The 19,587-nt window shown below is 31.3% G+C and overlaps 2 protein-coding genes across 5 annotated transcripts; one reads left to right on the top strand and one right to left on the bottom strand.

The window, feature by feature from the left end:
• The first annotated feature begins 127 nt into the window (after positions 1-127).
• LOC148603605 (uncharacterized) lies at positions 128-19,375 on the top strand. 2 transcript variants are annotated; one of them, XM_088551602.1, is made up of 5 exons: positions 128-273; positions 3,826-4,077; positions 4,900-5,432; positions 8,275-8,295; positions 15,852-19,375. In XM_088551602.1, exons 2-5 carry the CDS (start codon positions 3,830-3,832, stop codon positions 15,995-15,997), a joined length of 948 nt encoding a protein of 315 aa, XP_088407728.1. In that variant the 5' UTR covers positions 128-273; positions 3,826-3,829; the 3' UTR covers positions 15,998-19,375. The 2 variants fall into 2 exon arrangements, with proteins under 2 accessions (XP_088407728.1, XP_088407729.1); XM_088551603.1 differs by lacking the exon at positions 8,275-8,295.
• Positions 5,998-15,222, bottom strand: LOC148603606 (uncharacterized). Of its 3 annotated transcripts, none has more exons than XM_088551601.1 (12): positions 15,173-15,222; positions 13,205-13,641; positions 12,551-12,751; positions 12,131-12,232; positions 11,548-11,925; positions 10,962-11,134; positions 10,249-10,379; positions 9,747-9,866; positions 9,259-9,413; positions 7,663-7,863; positions 7,192-7,290; positions 5,998-6,860 (listed from the first exon to the last, which is right to left on the bottom strand). In XM_088551601.1, exons 2-12 carry the CDS (start codon positions 13,637-13,639, stop codon positions 6,651-6,653), a joined length of 2,205 nt encoding a protein of 734 aa, XP_088407727.1. In that variant the 5' UTR covers positions 13,640-13,641; positions 15,173-15,222; the 3' UTR covers positions 5,998-6,650. The 3 variants fall into 3 exon arrangements, with proteins under 3 accessions (XP_088407727.1, XP_088407726.1, XP_088407725.1); XM_088551600.1 differs by lacking the exon at positions 15,173-15,222 and adding an exon at positions 14,222-14,257; XM_088551599.1 differs by lacking the exon at positions 15,173-15,222 and adding an exon at positions 14,167-14,279 and having other exon boundaries at positions 5,999-6,860.
• Positions 19,376-19,587: the final 212 nt, after the last annotated feature.

Raw genomic sequence — 19,587 nt, 5'->3', positions numbered from 1 at the left:
AGGTAATGAAAAACAGATTTGTAAATATCAAAAGAAAGAATATTTGATTTGATATAACAAATTTGTACTATTGCTGCTAAATTCAATCTAACTGTTAAATGCAAACATTATTTTGTCCGAAGCTTTATTTCCTGTTTACCATAGCGCCGATCTGCCACTTCGTCTTGACATGTAGAACAAGAAAAAAACTTAATTCTGTGGTTCAGAAAAAAAATCTTGAAGTATTTGAAGTCAAGATCATTCTTACAACTACATTCTCGCCTTCTGAATCGGGTAACTAATTACATTTAGACATTGTAAACCCCTAAAACATCATAAACAGGTGCTTGTTTTGCCATAGTCCGAATTTCCTCTGACCCTGCAACCCACCTCTTTTTTATTTGGATATTGATATGTAGGGTTGGGGTTAGAACGATGTGCCATACAAAAAGCTGGAGATTTAGTGGTACCATGGAGCATCGCCCTTCAACCGCTTGTAACGACTTTCAAGTTGAAATTGTGCATGTTACACCTACTTATACTAGGCGTCACATAAATAAGATACTGTTAAAATTTGAATAAAAATATTTTTCTACAACTTTTTTGACACCTACCGTCGTTTAAATTGTCTTAAATGACTTGCTCATTCGTTTAGCCAAACGGCTTCTCCCTAAACATTGAATCGTTAAATTCCGGTGAGATTTTAATTCTCAGTCCCAATATTTACATTGTCAAAATTTGGCCATGTTTACAGTGATCAGGTTGCTAGGAGATGTTGTTTACGTTTAAATGGTTTGTCCAAAAACCAAAGAACCCAGAATGCATTTCAGCGTTAGTTCGGATATCTCGGATATATCTTATGCGAACAACGTACAATACCGAGAAGTTGATCAACCAGACGATTGTCACTGGAGTTGGACGGGACATTACGAACTTCTTTTGTAAACAAATCGTCCCATAGAAACCAACATGGTGGATATTAGTGTGGGATTTACCCGTAAGGATTTGTTACGCACGATTTTTGCCTATAAGCGACTCATTGGTCCTAGCACATCATGCATATATGCAAACTATCTTCAGATTAAATAAAAGAGAGACAACTCTAGCGGTAAGTCCCAACGATTTAAAAAGTAGTGCTTCAATTTGAAAATGTGCTGTATGTGACGTAAATTTGCTACAAAAATTACATTTATTATTGAAGTTTCGATAATTTTCCATGAGAGGCCCTGTTTTGTTGACATTTTGAACCATAGAGAGTGGGCAGATTTTGTTACTTTTCGATCGGAAGGGTAGCAGGCACGTAATTTTTCAGCGGAATTTTGAAATATTCTGTTAGATTCCGGTTTTAAAAATCGTTTCTGCTTCGTTCCGTTCCAAAGGTAACAAGCTCCGCCTACTCTCTATTACGGTTCAAAATGTCAACAAAACAGGGTCTCTCGTGGAAAATTATAGAAACTTTAATAATAAATGTAATTTTTGTAGCAAATTTGGTATCAGCATACAGGAAAATGATTCCGGAATAGAACTAGGTAGGTGTGACATGCACAATTTCAACTTGAAAGTTGTTACAAGCGATTAAAAGGCAATACTCCGTGGTACCGCTAAATCTCCAACATTTTGTATGGCACATCGTTCTGACCCCAACCCAACATATCAATATCCAAATAAAAAAGAGGAGGATTGCAGGGTCAGAGGAAATTCGGACTAGTTTTGACACTTTTTGTTTTTAAACCTGTGGCAGTGACATACCAGTGTGTTTTAAACACTGTTTCATATATGATAATGTGTAGTTAGGCTGTGTCAAGAAGGATGGGAGCTTTTGTGCTCAAATAATATTTGACTGTGTTGATAATTCACTGCTATGTAATTCTAATATATTTACTGATCAACTGAAGTCTCAACCAATGGAAATCTGCTAGACCTATGGCTATAATGAATAATATTAACATCTTAACTGCTGACATCACTTCTGACGGAAAGATATTGAGCCATCCATGTTTTGACATAGAATCTAAAAATGTTGAAGGTTGCTGATGCTAAATTACAATGTAGTCCTTTTAGACAGGCACTGCCTGCTATGCTCCTGAAGAACAGCATACATTATTAAACTAATAATGTACAAACTCTGACCTTTTATACAAATCTGAAAATGGTCCTTTTTTTTTTAATCAAATTGTCAGGTATTCATATTCATACTTTTTGATAGATGCCATTGATAAAAATACAAATAAAACCTGTAACATACCTGAAGAAGCATGTGTTCATACCCCTATTAAATTTTAGAGCTACTTGGTGCAATTAAAACTTAGCTTGACATTTCATGTACATATGCTGTTGTGTCATCATGAAATCACAGTTAATGAGTTATTGGAGTACATTTTTATGTACATTGTATGTGCTGTTTTTTTTTTTACTATTCTTACCTTCTTTTGTTTTACCTTTTTTCCATCATCTTGCAGAATTTATTTTTTTTACCCATAGTATTTTGTCAGATCCTTAATTTTCATTAAACCTTATTTTTGCTTTCCCTTTTGAGCCATATTATTTCTGCTTATTGTACAGTGAAATACCGTTTAGTAAACATTTGATAAAAAATAAAACTAAATGTGAAAAGTATGTCCTTTTGTCCTTATGATTTTGGTAATGCATGATTAAACGCCCCCTTTTCTCAATGTGTACCCCTTTAGCCTAATTTTCTAGGTGGACATTATATGAGTTGAGTTGAGGTGAAATTTGAGGTATTGCTAAGTTTTTTTTTTTCTCGTCAAATCAATTAACCATGTATATTTCTGGTTATAACTGTCAGTACGGAGACTGATTTCTCCCATTTATTACCAGTGATTAAAAATGCATGTGAATTTTTGTTAAATTAACAGGTGGTGATTATATTTTTGCAAGATATTTCTCCCCTTCTTACAATACATTTTCAAAGTTTTCTACAGGTTATAGGAGAAACTTATTCTCCTTGATTCAAGTTATTTCTCCACTAAGATTTTACCATCTTGAGTAGAGAAGTGGTTGAAACTACTCTTAACTGAAGGAGAATATATATGTACAATATAATCTGAAACACTCCTGCGAAAACAGAAATTTACAACATTACCAAATTTTAAAAACAGATGGCCTGAACATGTCTTGATATAATAATTAGATTCATCCAGGTCAGGTCAACTTTGTCACATATTTCCATTTCTGTGGTGTGATACTATCTTCAGGGGTTTCATTATCACAAAACAGGTACCTCTGTAGGAGGTTTTTTTCACCATTTTGTTTAATAAAAATGTATGAAATTTAAAAAATCTGGAGGTACCTTTCAGTAGTTAAGAAGGGTAAAAGTACCTGGTACTGGCTCTTAATGAAAGGCCTGTTTCTTTTGATTCTAGTTTACTTTCTGAAATGTTCTTTGGTTATATCTTAAAATTAAAACCAGAACTGAACCTTTAAATACATATTTTAATACTAATTAAACACTTTGACATCACCAAATATTGCTTCTGCAAAAAGTGTGTATAAAAGTAAAGGATCAAGGGATGCTTTTCAAACTAGCATGAATATTTAGTACTTTGTACTCTTTGTTTCCTACATAAAAATATCTTATGAAATGAGCTGTGAAAATTCCATGTAACAGGTCTCACTAATGAGCAACAAGAAGTGTCATTGTGTCTAGAAATTTACTGAACCTATTTTAAAAAGATACCCATAAATAAAATTACCTTCACAGTTAGTTGTTATACATGTATTATAATCTATCAAAACTCCTTACAATATATGTATATGTATAATGTTACTATTGTTTATTGAAGGAAAAAAAAACACTTTAACAGCAGTATTAATTTCTATTTTTAGAACAATGAGTTTACGACCTCGTCCAGTAACTGCAACTGTAACCAAACCAAAATGGATGGAACCTGAAGTGTATAGGCCAAGATCAAGGTCGATGGAATCCAATGGCTCTACAGCATCACTTACGTCAGTTCTCGATCATGATAGTTATGAAAGCCTTGCGGATACAGATGATGATCTAGACACAGAAATTACCGAACAGCATTCCAAAGCAGACATTGACAACAGATTGCATGAAAGGCTTCAGAGAAAGTGGTATGAATATAGATTTCATAGATTTGTCCAAAATATGGTATTGAAGGTAGTGAGTTCCTTTTCCAACTTGTAAAGATGGGTTTGTAATTTGTAGTCACTGTTTCTCTGGTAACCACAAGGAATGACTGATGACATCTTGGTCAAAAGTAGAATTAAATGTTTCAGGGCCTAATTTAGAGTGAGAAATGAACAATTGTGCTTACTTCTCCCATTTTACTTTGATAGGGATAAGTTTTTGTAAAAGATTACCTAGACAAAATGTTAATATTGTTATTTTTCTAACAGAATTGACTAAATCTGGTCTTTGCCATCGATGTCTAGATTAGGCCTGGCCCTGACGTTTCATCTGAATGACACTTCTTTATAGGAACTTTCTATTCTTCTAGTTTAATAATAAAAGTGTGACTAACTTTGGTAATATTATAATGATTAGAGTGTAACTTTGGTAATATTATATTGATTAGAGTGTTTATGTCTTGAAATGCAAATCAAATATATCTACTTGAGATGATGGGCCTATCATGTGCTTTTCACCAGCAATATTATTTCATGTGATTTTTACAAGAATTTTGCATGATTTTCACCTGAATCGACCAAGTAAAATTGATGACAGTTCACATGAAACTTAGGTGAATTAAGCCTTTTACATGAAATTCATGTGAAGCATGATTCACATGTCGATGATGGATTTCACATGGACAATTTTTGCCTGTGTAGTGTTGTTTATATTTGTAAATTTTGGCATTTATGCAATTTCCTTTAGTTCCATTGAATATTTATTAGGAAATTAACTAATTACTAAGAATATTTTTGTTTTTACAGTGTTGTCTCAGAATCGTCATCAAATTATACAGAAAAGAAAGAGTCCCAGTTGTCTCCATGGGAAAAATGGTTGATTCAAAAAAGCAAGGTAGAGCGTAAAAAACAGAGAGAAATACGTAGAAAGAAAAGAGAAGACAAATTATTAAAAGAAAAGGAAAAACAAGAAAAAGAATTGAAGGAGAGGAAAGCTGAAGAGTTGAGAAAAGAGTGGTTAGAGCGCAAAAAATTTGAAGAAAAATTAAAAAGAAAGAGTGAAAAACAGAGAAAAAGGTTAGAAAAAGACTTAAAGGAAGACGAGAAAAGAAGAGTGGCAATGAAATCAGATAAAAATTATCAAGAATGGATCGAAAGAAAAAGTAAAGAAGAAAAAGAACTGAAAAGAGAACAAAAAAGACGACAACAAGAAATAGAATTAGCAAAAAGAAAACAACAGATCGATGCACAGCATAAATTTGAAGAATGGCTGCACAAAGCTAAAAATAGACCCAAATCCGCTCCAAATAGTTACGGCTACATGTCAGGAAAATTGACAGGTAAGGTTTGATATTGTGTGTTTTAGTTAATACAAGCAGTGCTTTAGCTAGACATTGAGAAAGTTAAATAGAGTTGAAATCAAGAATCACAATGGTACACTTCTTATATTATGGCTAAAGTAATTGTTTTTACATTGTACATGTATTTTAACTATTTTTAGTTTAATGTATCATTTTATTTAGAGCTACTAATAATGGCAATTACACAGTTGTGACTGGAATCATTTTTCACCAATCTCCGAAAAATAAGATGTGTTTTGCCTCTACATGTATGTTTGTGGCTAGCTGAAGCACTCATAAATTATAATTCTACTACATGAATTTTGATTTCATGATATACTTTCTTTCTGGTTTCTTCTTGTTCTCAAGGGTAAATGTTGAATTGTTTGGATTTCTTTAGAAGTCCAGCAAGTTATCATTTCTTTAAATATCAAAGTACTTATATTTGGAAGAAATTAAATATATATGGTCTATGTTTGGTTCTCTATTTGACTGCTGATTTTGTCCCATGTTGTCTTGCAGTAAGTCTTGTAGATCAATATAAAATAACAAATAACTGTTTAATATTTTTATTGAATAAAAAAGAAGTTGTATATTATATTACCATGGGTAACATCATAACATACAAAGTTATAAAAAAGTAAGCTATAACAGGTGAAAATTATAAATAGATATATTATACTAACAAAGAAATGCACTAGAATATCAAAATACCAAATTATTGCAAGTATTAATATCAAGAAAATGCAAAATGTCATGGCAGTCTTCAGTAGTACGCTAAGCACATAAACATATTTATAAATGTAAAAAAAAATAATGAAATAAACAAATTCATTAAATATACTATGAATAGGGATTGCACATGAACTGAAAGGGTTAGATGTATTCTCTTTTTTTTTTCAAACAACTGGAAATCCAGTTGATTATGAATGATTTGTATTTGCAACTGAAAACAGATTTTTTTTATAAGCATGCTACCATTTGTACTTATTTACGTAGATGAGAACTTCAAATGAAATGTAAAAAAAATGCAAAACATTAGTTTTGTTTTAAATAACACAACATAATATTTCAAAATAAATGAATCTATTTCTTGCTAAATATTCATTATTGTATTGCAAAAGCAGTGTTAAGATCCAAAGTATGAATTATTTCTATACAAAACTATAGCAGCTACATGTAGTTTGCATAAATATGTAAGCAATGTTAGCCCATGATCTATTGCTGTTCCTGTTGTTGACTTGTCTCCCCTTCTTTTGCTTCCTGTTGCTGAGTTGCTTCCCCATCTGTGTTTTTTTGTTGAGAGGTATCTTCTTCTTGTTGACTCTGTCCTTCTGATTCTTGTTGAGCATTTGTTCTAACTAAGTTCTCTTTCATACTTTTAATGTCTTCATTGTTGTCTCGATAGTCAGAAGGTGTTCTTTTCAACTGAAATTTGAAATTACAAAAAAAATTATTACAATTATTTTTTTTACTAGATGAAATAGCATGTTTACATTTTCAAAACTTTAATGATCTTTACATAACTTTAAATACATGTTTTTATCACCCCCTCTTTTTTCAACGTTATGCGCTGCACACTTGGACAGCTGCATTTCTCTATGCCTCTGCCCTGAATAATAATTAAGCTTAAACATTTTAGCCTTAAGAAATTCAAACAGTATCAGACATGGGATTGTGGCTTAAAACAACAGTTGTGTAGTTTTTATGATCCTAGGAACAATAAAAAGGGAGATAATTAAAAATGTAGAAAACTTACCACATCTTTTATGGTTGTGTCAGCATCATTTGCAAGTAACAGTGTAATTAGGTCTTCATTGTTCAGTCCCATTGCATAATGTAAAGGTGTTCTGTTCATCTGGGGAAAAATGAAAGCATTTGTGATATTCTTGTATGTAGATATTAATTTTCTATAAGGAACATTTCCTATCAACATTAAAAAAAAAGAACCTTTTTAGTTTTATAGATAATGTATATTGCATACCACCATTGATATTGAAAGTAAGATGTTAGTAAAGAAAACAAAAGTTTATGGTAAATATATATAATTATAAATTTTGTCTACAGTTATAACTTAAGAGAATGTAAAAGGAAATAACATGGTAAAAAGAAGTACTCAATTAGATTCATTTAAATCTATAGATATGCATATCAGTTTAGGTTTTCAACTACATGCATGCCCTCAAATATTTTTTTATTTTCTTTTAGTGTTTATTAAAGTTTGACTTACATGGTCCCTACACTTAACAGTATTTGGGAATGTCTGTACAATGTATCCTACAACATCCTCATTTTCTGTCAGTACTGCAACATGTAGAGGACAACGACCCATTCCATCTCTGGCTGTTGCTAATTTTTTACGCTCTACCGCCTGTTGTACATCTCTTAACACTCCTTTCTGTACTGCTGTGAATGTTTCTGTTATTTTGGTCTGCAAATAGAATATTGGTCTATAGGTTTTTGTTTGGACTGTGGAAGTATTTGTTCTTAAATCCTTAACATGCATGTCACCTAAATTTCTGCCTCACCTATTGAAGGTGTCAATGAGTTTTGAAGTTTATTATCAGGGGTCCAAATTTACTTTCAAGAATTGAAGTTTTAAATCAATGGACCATTGGAAGAAAAACTGGAAGTCTTCAATAAGTGACATTAAAAATGGTTGAAAGTCCAGAACCCAGGTAAATGAAATTTCAAAGGTCCTAGGTCAGAAATTAAGGGTCTGGCCTCTTGACCATAACTAATTTAAACCTCTGTATATACTGCAGGTGTTTTTATTTAGGTCTGAAGCCCTTATCAATGAAAACATTGCTGTATCTGTTTACATCCCATTCTCTATTTACAGATTATTACTTTGAAATCCCAGGTATGGAACTCATTACATTATAGCTAGATTATATACCATATTTTAGGTAGTGATAGAATCCAATTTCTCTAATTTCTGCTAATTTATTATACCCTTGACTCCTGTGTGAAAAAGTGTTTCACTTACTCATAGGGAACAATTTTATTTTCGGCCAATAATCAGTAAGAATATCATAACAAGTATTTCTGCCTTATGATAAGAGTTATCGAAAAAAGCTAAAAAAATTTTAATAAAAAGTCATTAGAGAAACTGAATCCTATACTGCATTTCTGTCAAAATTAATCTCTACACTCTTGTTTATCAAATTTTCAAATACTGAGGAAACCTTGTGTTTAATTGTCTTAAATTTGAAAATTTAGCTACTGTTACATGTATCTTGAGTGAAGAACTATCTTTTGACACTGAATGTTGTGTAAGATTCTATATATAGACCTTAATACCTTAATGATAGCATATACATACTGTAAACTTTACAGTTAGTCATATACATGTATATATGAATATATATCAGTTATGTTCTATAAATAAACACAGGTTTGTTAATGAAAATGTACGAAAATAAATCATGCTTCTTACATTAATTTCTCCATTATAACGGGATTTTAGGGTGAAAAGACATAGATTCACAACTGAAATTTCAATTGAATATTTAGCAACACTTTTAGAAAATTGAAAAAAACAAATTCTTGATCAATTTCTTGAACACACAGTCCTCAATATACTAGTACACATATAATCTGTTTAGTTCAGTGGCAAAGTCATATGAAAAATTACGAAGAAACTGTTTGCCTTAAATAACTTTCTTACAGGTTCACAATCATTTTGCCTATTCTTTTGCCATGCTTTGCCAAGTTTACCCCTACTTATAAAAAGTGAACACACCTAATGATTTTTGGTTGGTTAAGGGGGTTGACTGGCTGAATCATGTCATGTATCTGTACATTTATAAACTATCTATCTTACCATGAAATCAGGCAAAGATGCAGCAAATTTTTTTATGTCTTCTGATTGGTCAGCTATGGTAGCTAGAACTGTCTCCAGTTTGTCATAACTGTCCAGTACTAGTTGTTCTAACTCATCAAACTTTTCTTCCTTTAGCAGATCTTGTACGTAATTATCTTAAAATTATGAAACGAAAATATGTTTTTATAAAACTTAACCAGCAATAAATATGGGTGTGTGTAACTTTTTGTTCCCACCAAACACTTGTGAAAATTTTATTGGGAAATTTAATCTGAAACATCTACTTCCTTTATTATTGTTTGAATATCAACCATTACGATTTTATGATTTACAATTTTTATGTACTATGAATTTTTAAAAATACTTTTTGCTTAGAAAAATTTATAGAAAATTTATTTATTACTGACACAAAATGCTCTATTTGTATAATTTATACAACAGCAATGAGATAATATAAATGAGATGTATAAGACTGATATTACACCAACCTATTGCTTCAATGTTGTCTTTAATGCCTGCCTTTTCTGCTATATCTCTGGCAGTTCTCTGTTCAGCATCTCTCTCTGCTATACTATACCCCATATTAATCAATGTTCTTATATCCGCACCTGATATTTGAAAAGGTACATATGGACTACTGTTTTATCAAAGTATAAATTCTAAAAGTGTTTTCATAATGGGATTATTATTCTAATTGAGGCCACAAATGTCTTAAAAACATCTTTGGACTACCAACCCTGAATTAACTTTCCAGGATGCATATTTGTTCATTCACAGGCAATTTTAGGCCAATGGATCAGTCAAATGCCCTGGGCAAAGACAATGATTTGACAATGTATTTCTCATTTATAAAATATTGTAAAGAAATATGTGGCAATTTCTTGGCACACCTTACCATTTCAAAAAAATATACAACACTACCATGGCCAGATTCAACCGGGAGACAACTCTTCATTTGCTAATGTTTACATTAAGAAACTTGGTATTCACCTTCTTGTCCTGCCAGTCTGTGTAGCTCAGTTTGACCTTGACTGTCCTTCTCCTTACTGGGAGTCTCCTCCTCTCCCTCCTCAGTCACCGTCTCTAAGTTTGGTCTCTGTGCCAAGGCAGCCTCTTTGGCCCTAAAAAAAATAAACAAAATTATTCTCAAGGGCTATCTGTCTTTATTTGGAAAAAAATGAAACATTTCTGAACTGTTTGTGCATTCTAAGAATTGTCCAAGATGCCACAAGACATGCAAAATTGATTAAATCTTAATCTTAATTATCTTAGCCATTAGAACCCTAGACTAGGCTTGAAGTTACCATGAATCTGAAATCTAGGAGTGTTTTTTTTCAATATTTTGTGGACCAGGAAAAGTGAGTGTACAACTGGACTTAATGACAATAATTGCTGACGAAAAACATATTACCAGAAAATTATACAATTCTGTATATTTGCTAATTTGGTAGGTCAGATGCCTAGTTTAGTATCTAATGTCCTTAAACAATTTCCTTTTAACTAAAATTCTTTAATTTTTGAGTATTAGTTTTCATTGTTTGTAAAAATATCATTAGTTCATTGATTTCATAAGGGTATCCAAGGTCTCAATGGAAATTTTTCATTTCAAAAGAATTGTGTCCTGTTTAATGGAACAGCCATGAAGATTTATAAAAAATATGATGAAGTGATATATTTTTTTTTACTGTAACAGTCAGTCTTACTTTCTCTGAAGTTCCTCCTGTTCTTTTTTCTTTCTGTCTTCTTCTTCCTTTATCTTCCTTTGCCTTTCTTCCTCTTCTAGCTGTAGTCTTTCTGTCTTGATTTTTTCCTTTCTCTCAGCATCTTTAACTCTCTCTTCTTCAGCACGCTGCAGGTCTTGGATCAAATTCTCTTGCTGAAAAAATTTTAAATGATGAAAAAAAAATTAATACATTGTAAATAAGATATGTAAGTATGTAGAAAAAGAATATTTGATTTTCATAAATGGCTAATCCTGTTTTCCATTAATTCTCTGAGAAAAAAATACTGTATTAAATGCAAAGATATCTTATTTTTCTGAGATAAATAACATATTGCTGTAAAAAGACAAGAGGACACTTTGGCCCATTGATTAGAACACCACATGATGCGACATAGCAGTTGTTTTTCACCCAACATGTATCAAGATTTTCAGGGACCTACCATAGAATAGAAGGTTTCACCATTTTTTCAACATAGAATTGTAAACTACTATCTCCACAAAATGTTATTCTAATATGAGGTTTTAATTTCCTTACTACCACTCTTTATCACAATAAAGATAATTACCATAGTGTTATGGTCCATATTTTCTCTGTATTTATACAGCCACATTGATAGATACTCTACAGGGTCCTTAGGTCTTCTCTCAGCAATCTCTGCCAATGCCAAGGTTAAAGCTGTACCTAAGTGCTGGGCCACATATTTCCCATCAACCGTTGAAGGAGCTGTTCCTGTTCTGGGCCTTGTGTCTTTGGAGATGTATATCCTGTGTCCACTGCCACTACTTCGGCCATTACTCTTGGCTGACAAGGCCCTTGTCTCTGTCTGCACTGATTGTTTTGATGTAGGAGTTGAGCTTTCCTGGAGTTCCTGGATTTTATCCTGCAGTGCAGCTGTACCTATCTTTGTTGGATCTTCATAGTATTCTTTGGGTGTACATCCATTCTGAGAAACAAATAAATGTAAATTAGATCTATTTAATATTGTTTAATATCAGTTTTTAGAATATTTAGCTATTTTCATGTTATTCTGTTTGATTATACAGCAGCTGTTACATTGGAGAAACACTAAGTCTTACTCTTTAGTTTCTATGTACAGTTCAGAAAAGTGACAATTTTTGCCCTACAACCACTAACAGCCTCTTTCTTACAATGTCTTTAACGGTTTCATCAGCTCCAGCTTTTTTAAGCAGTTCATACAAATGTCCTCCATCATGTTTTCCTGCTGCATAATGCAAGGATGTTCTACCCATCTGAAATGTGTTAAAAAAATATCATTTGCAATACTTCTTTAATCATGTCATTACACTCTCATAGACACTATTCCAAAACAGTATTCAAACACTTTTAAATCTGTTTCAGAAAGTAAAGTATTCTGTTGGCTTGTAGAAGACTTAAAGTTTAAAATGTGCTTTTTTCTGATTTCAGTGGCACATTAAAAGTTCCAAATTTTATTTCAAGCTAAGAGTTGAATCTGGCATTTTTGACATGATAGTCTCACTTTTAATAAGGAGGATTAATTTTCAGAAAACAATATGTTTAGAATACGCAAAAGATTATTTAATATATACCCCATCTTGCTGGTTCAATGTGAAACTAAATTCTTTAATCATTTCCTTGACCACGTCAACTTTTCCAAAGAGAACTGCCTTTTGTAAGGGAGGTAATCCCGTTTTATCAGCAGCTTGGGTTAATTTTTTTCGTTCTAAGAGCATTTTAAGGTCTCTGATGTTTTCCTTGTCCACAGCTTCATGGATTTTCTGCACTTGACCCTAACAAGAATGGAGATAAATAATGATAATGTGCAAGATTTAATTTAGTTATGTTTAAAACTATATGGAAGTCTTTGTTATTGCAATATTGTTCTCAGTGAAATTTAACTTTTTTTGCTTCACAGATTGTAAGATTATTATGAATGCTTGCCTGTTTACCCTCATAGCATGAGTTTTAATACAAATTCATGCATCTGAAATACAGTTAAATGTCAATTCAATTTTTTCTCTTACATGTGTTAGTTAAACTTTAACATTTGTATGATAAAAGTTCATGTTTTATAGAGGACAAAGTCCTCATAACTGTAAGTTTGATAAATTATTAAGAAAAATAAATCCTTATTGATGTAAAATTGTAAAGGCATGATTAAAAAAAATATATGCAACTTCATTTTCTTGCAGGTTTGACCAGCCATATTACTTTCATGCTTTGAAAGCCTTTAATTTCTATACCTGAAATTCAGGAAGGCTTGCCATAAAATCAGACACTTCTTGACATGTATCCCTTGCATAGTCAATTGTCAGAGGCCAATAAGACCAACCAGATAAAATCATTGCTTCAAGTTTGTCAGATTTAGCATTCATAATCTCTTGTAGAGTATGTTCTTTTAGAACTGTTTCAGCCTCAGCTGGACAGTTGTAGTCTTTGCTGAAGATTAGATCAGCCACAGTTTGCCCATCACAGCTTCTGATAGTCATATCTACTTTATTAAGAAGTAATTTGAATATGTCAACAGGAGCTCCCAGTTTGACAGCTGCATGAAGGAGTGTTGTTCCATCTTTATCCCTGATTGATGAATTCTCTCCATTTGTTAAGAGCTCTTTTACATCATTTGTATTTTTATCCTTGATGGCTTGGTAAAGCTTGCTGGATTCAAATTCACTCATTTCTGAAGCAAAATATTGTATATAGTTGGAGTAATGTACTTTTTAATTGTATGATAAAGCTTCATGCAGTAGAATTGCTTGATTGGATAGTATGATAATATTTGCAAAACTAAATCATCCCTGTCACCTTAATGCCCTGTAATTAAAGTACATTTTCTAATTGAATAGAAAAAAGAACAGATATGGTGACACATAACAAATTCATCAGTGTATACACTTAATACAAAACAGTAAAGGCATGATTCAATGCAACAGTCCTTTTTGTAATTTTCCAAAACATTCTTGAATCTTTTTTTCCAAAGAATATCATTTACCATCATTTATCACTACAAAAACCAACAAGATAATAAATTATGCATTAATTCATTGTTTGTTGTACATAACACACAAAGTGTTAAGTCCCCTCCCCCTTTTCTTTGTGTATTTAATAAAATGCAGCACAAATTTCATTTTAAACAATTGATATTTGAACCCATAATGTATTCACCCATATAAAGGTTAACATAGTAATATAAATCTCTTATTACCTGTACAGGAAACAATAAGCCTTTAATATTAATCAAGTACTAATCAACAGTTTACCTGAACAGACAGGTGTATTGGTTGTCAGGTAGATTGTTTACCTTGACGATGAACTGAGGCACAAAAAGGTGATAGGTATATCTATAAGATTTACCTGTGCTGTGACTTTAAATGGAAAGTTGATTGGAGGCTGTTTACTTTTGAATTACCTATTTCTATTTGCCATGAGAAAGTGACAATGTTCCTTTATTCAACTGAATTGACAGAAATAAACAGAAATAATTTTCATGTCAGTTTTCTATTTAACTCTTAAATTGACTTTTTCATTGTAGCAGGATATTGTATTTGTGTGTTGCAATCTTATAAGTCTGTTATAACGTTGTACCGTGAAAAACCTATTCACAGGTACAGGGAATATGTTATAAATATTGTTCTAGGAGCCCAAGTTGTCAGATTGATCTTTTTCCATTGAATATATGGTACTTTTCTGTAAAATGTTCAGACTCAACAAATTTTTTTTTTCATGGTGACTGATGAACCTTGAAAGCTATTTCCTTTTTGGCATACTATTAAAATTCTTGGTACTTGATATTCTGTTCTAGTTGTCAGAAGTTTACTGTATCACTATATTAGTGTATCTTCATAAATACTGTATACTCTCACTCTGAGAAATATAGAATTTATCATTTCTTGAGAAATAAATTTGCATATAGAATTTACAACAATAGCAATTCTCATATCTTGAGAAATAAATTTGCATATTTTAATATCAAGAGTTGCCAGGATATGAAAAAATGATAAAATTTATTCCTGGAGATGTGAGAAATTTCATAATCAACAAGCTAAAGTTGTAGCTTCTGTTTCTCTTCATTTGTCAATCTCACAACAACCAATCATTCCTTTATATTTCAACCTATCTCTCAACAAATGAAATATTTTTCCCTTACAGGCCATAGGGTGTGAAAATCAATGAAGAAAACTATTGTTCTAAAATGAATTACATGTACTTACTTTCAGATGTGCTTCTTTTGTCAGTGTGTAAATTTATCCAGTTGAATGTACTGTGTGAACACTCAAATCAATGGGTTATTGATAAACAGTAAAAGTATAAATAGATAATACTGATGCCATGATATTAACTTCTAAGCATTGACTTTAAAATCAATCAAATTTCAGAAAAAAAATAAAAATCATTTAGACTGTACAAACCACCAGTAGAGAAACTTTAAGAGAAGTTGAATTACATGTTCATGTACTACACAAACTTGTAATAATAGAATTAAGAACTAATATGACAAGCACTGTTGTTAAATACAGTAACAATTATGACCTCAGCAATAATACTTTAATGGTGTTCTTGCAAAGACAATATGATGAATTGCATTGGAGATATGACTTGTAAATGTTGTCAAGTTGAAAAGTTTCTTGGTGCTTGAATTTACTTATGGTATTTTCAGAATCATCACAACCTACTTCTGCAGTGTATTGGCCCTAACCAATGTTTACAACTGCTTCAGATTTTATAAAAAAAATCTTAAGTGTAATATATAACACAAAGCTATTTTCCATGATATGATGTCATTACTTATGACTAATTTTACATAGATCAGATACTGGAATGCATATATGTGTGCATTGGCTTTGTGAAATTATTTTTTTGTTTGCTTTGATAATGTCTTTCTATTTACAGGTTACCATGACAGCAATGCCTATCCAACACCATCCTTTTACAACCCAATACCATGGCAACCAATTCCTATACCTAAACAGAAGCAAGAGAAAAAAGTGAAGCCAAAGACAAAAAGATATGTTTGGAATCCTGATAAGTATTTGTAGCGCTGGTTGAATTCTTTTTACTTTTGGAATAGGAGTTACGTATTATAGATCTATCTTTGAAGAGAAAAAAAAACATCAAGTTTTTAATCTATCAACAAATGGGATCAATTTCCATATAAAAACTTCAATTCAGATATAATTGGTTTCATTGTGTCATCAATATTGTATTAATAGATGAGTAAGCAATTTTATAATTGACCAATATTTTTCTGCTAAATTTAGGTGAATGTACTTCGTTCCAGAATTTATGTGTTGCTTTATGTATGCTAGTTTTGAAAATCATATTGTGAGATTCTAATTTGACCTACTTGAAAGGTTTAAGGTTACAATCAAGTGTGATAAAGCATTTAATAGCCATGTGTTTATTGCACATGCAAAAAGTCATATGACTATTTCAAGTCACTCAAAGTTGAGCTGGCAATTAATTTTGTTATTTTACCTTTGCTCTTCTTTGTGGTAATATAATTGACAAACATGGTTTGTCTGTGGTGAAATTATTAGTTAACATGAGTACTGATGTATTATTTTCTTGAATAATTAGACAGATTCCAATGAAATTTGTAATACATAAATTGTTGAGACTGAGACACACTAAGTTGGTCATGTTTATGCAATAGTCAGGACAAGGTGCTTTAGATTACAGAGGTAAATGTATGTTATTAAATATATATAGAATGGTCTGAAAAATTCCCAACGATGTTAGAACTGTCAAATTTGGGAATTTTTCAGACCATTCTATACTTTATATATCTTCCCTGTTATAATTTGATCCGATGGAGCAGTGTAGCAAATAGAGTCGTCACATTCTGAGACGTTGTATATATATATATATATGTACTTTTCATTTTTGAGTAAATAAACATCATTTTCCAGAAATTTGAAAACTTTGATGTATGTATTAAAAGTACTTAGACTTTCTTGTTGGGTATATTTTGGCTTAAAACACCAATGTTTTAGGAAGTTTGTAACATTGTACACCTTTTGGAATAGATTTCTTTAGTACTTGGTAAATCCAACACAAAAATCTAAATGTCGAAATTCCAGAATGGAGGCTGAAACCAAAACATTCATTTTCGCCTTGCAGTATTAATATATTACTTTTTATTTACTGACTTGAATTTATGATGTAGGTGTATTTTTATTTTAATGTTTGTCAGTGTGTCATCATTAACATTTTATTTCAATAGAAATATCAGTCTCACTAATTTGTGTGAAAAACTAGAATGCTTTTAAAACACTTAAACTTTAGCTTTTTAAATGAGTTCAATTAAAGCTGGTTATATTTAAATAAATCACCATGGAAGAATTTTTGTTAATGGGTACCAGTATTTATGACATTGTCAAAGTAGTGATATGTAGTTCAAAATTTTCACTGAAAGTTGAATCTTATTTTCTGAAATTCCATAAATTCAGTAGTCAAGATTGAAGAAATATCATAATGAACTAACAAGCAATGAAAATTTAGATATTTACCATACTTATACAATTAAAAAAATCTTAAAAGGTTGCAATAATAACTATAGTCATTCTCAAGTATTAGTTGTTATGGGATGAAATGGTGGACAGATGTATTTCACAAGTTATGATTTGTATCACTTAAACCTGATTTTAATGATTATTACATTGTGTTTGTATCAGTTAATACATGATGGTTATGATTGTCATATGTATCAGATAACACATGTTGCTTATGATTGTCATTTGTATCAGTTAACACATGATGATTATGATTATCATATGTCAGTTAATCATCATGATAGAGAACAACTTACCATTACGTACCTTGAGTGTTGTGTACAGCTAGTATATTTTTTCAGTAGCCAATGGGATATGTTACGGGGTACATCTGCATAGGAGAGTTGTATCTATTGGTATTCTTGAGTGGAGAATTGAGTGCATTTAGATAATAGAATGAGGGAATTGCATAACATATATAATTCAGAAATAGTTAAACATATCTATTTTTGGCAATTAACATCCAAATGTGGATTATTTTGAGTTTTTTTTTTTTTTCAAAATTTTGGATCATTTTTTTAAAATAAATCCTACTAAAGCCAGCAATGTAAATTTAGAAAATACTGTTTTCATCATTTAATTATGATTTTAATAATATTATGCTAATTGTGATTTCTATTTTTGTGAATTTGACCAAAACACCTTTTATGGTTGTTGAAAAATTAAGTTTTGAATGTCAGCCGTCTGTATTGTTTTCAATATAGACAACCACACTATACGTCTTGAAAATATTTCCTCTGGTGACATCAATGTCAGTGACCATATGAAAGTGACATATAATCTATTTTTTAACTGTAAGGTCTTTCAGATAATTTTTGAATAAACTGTTTTATATACATATAAGTGTCTAGAACCGAGGCATATGGATCTCTATTTATTATAAAGGTATCGGTAGACATGCTTCTTGTCGTTTGGCCGAATTACAGCTTCGATTATAGTATAGCTTGTTGGTACCAAACCTCTTTTGGAACTTTAGCCTATGTTCAGATAAACCAGGATTTCTGTTTACACAGGTTCAAAAATTATTTATATTTTCATGAAGGGACTTCAGAATATGTCTGGTTTAGAAGGATTTCTGTTATCAATTTCACAAAAAAATCATAAGTTGTAATTTATGAACTTACGATGTCACAGTGCTATTTTCTGTTACATCTTCATAACTTATACCTAATTTTGCTCCTACCAATTTTTGTTAAAATTTTACAAGTGTTCTTTTCCAGTTTTGTTTAAGATAAGTTTCAATGTATAATCTCCTTGAGACGTTTAGGTTTGCCACACGCATGATATCTACACGCACGCTAAATGCTCACCAAACACACGATAAATGAACGCATCTATCGTGTGTTTAAATGCAGGATAGACGAATGCTCCAAGCGTGCATTTACACGCATGATAGACGAACAGTCAAAGCGTGCATTTCAACACATGGTAAACAAAAGATGAAAAACAATATTAACAAATAATGAAGAAAAAAAAATAAAATATAGAATTATTTAAAATATATAAATTAATAATAGCAAAAAATATCAAAAGAACAAATGAATCAAGGAAATAAAGTACAAAAATAAACGAACACTTCTATTGTGTGTTTAAACGAACTCAAAACGATGTGTAAAGGCATGATAAATGATGCATGAACACTAAAATGGGAAATGTGAATGTATCAAGGTGTGTAACTTGTTGCATTTATGAGGATTGTATATCACATGCATATTGTAGGTACACTTCAGTGAAGCTCAGCTCACATGAACTGTAAGGGACTATTTCTGTTAGTTTTGTATTGTTTAGTTCTGTTTATTTTATTGTTTAATATTTTCTAACTCAGTGATACATATAGAAATAAAATAGATACAAGAAATATAATTTGCATTTATTTAAATATTTGCCTGTCTTTAGCTGTCAGTGATCACATTGTACAATTATCCTCCCTTTTATAGTCCCATTTTGTATATCATAGTAGGTAACGTCAGTTGTACAATGCACAGTTTTTCATAAAATGAAGCCTGTCTACTTGTACAGCACATTGGTTACTGTTTCTATATGTATTGAGAATGTTAAAAAGATGTTTAGGTCAT

Source organism: Perna viridis, chromosome 11 (genome assembly GCF_037379345.1).
Source record: "Perna viridis isolate PV_CMFRI_1.1 ecotype Kerala chromosome 11, ASM3737934v1, whole genome shotgun sequence".
In the NCBI taxonomy this organism is placed as follows: Eukaryota; Metazoa; Mollusca; class Bivalvia; order Mytilida; family Mytilidae; genus Perna; species Perna viridis.
The sequence above is the reverse complement of the archived record's forward strand: the minus strand, read 5'-3'. Positions and strand labels throughout refer to the sequence as shown.

Excerpts from the sequence above, each read along its gene's own strand:
- LOC148603605 (XM_088551602.1), top strand. The coding sequence starts at position 3,830 with ATGAGTTTACGACCTCGTCCAGTAACTGCAACTGTAACCAAACCAAAA. Across the intron at positions 4,078-4,899 it reads GAAAGGCTTCAGAGAAAGTG|TGTTGTCTCAGAATCGTCAT; the intron begins GTATGAATATAG and ends TTGTTTTTACAG. Across the intron at positions 5,433-8,274 it reads CATGTCAGGAAAATTGACAG|ATTATTACTTTGAAATCCCA; the intron begins GTAAGGTTTGAT and ends CTCTATTTACAG.
- LOC148603606 (XM_088551601.1), bottom strand. The coding sequence starts at position 13,639 with ATGAGTGAATTTGAATCCAGCAAGCTTTACCAAGCCATCAAGGATAAA. Across the intron at positions 7,864-9,258 it reads CATCTTTGCCTGATTTCATG|ACCAAAATAACAGAAACATT; the intron begins GTAAGATAGATA and ends TTCTATTTGCAG. Across the intron at positions 6,861-7,191 it reads ACACAACCATAAAAGATGTG|TTGAAAAGAACACCTTCTGA; the intron begins GTAAGTTTTCTA and ends TTCAAATTTCAG.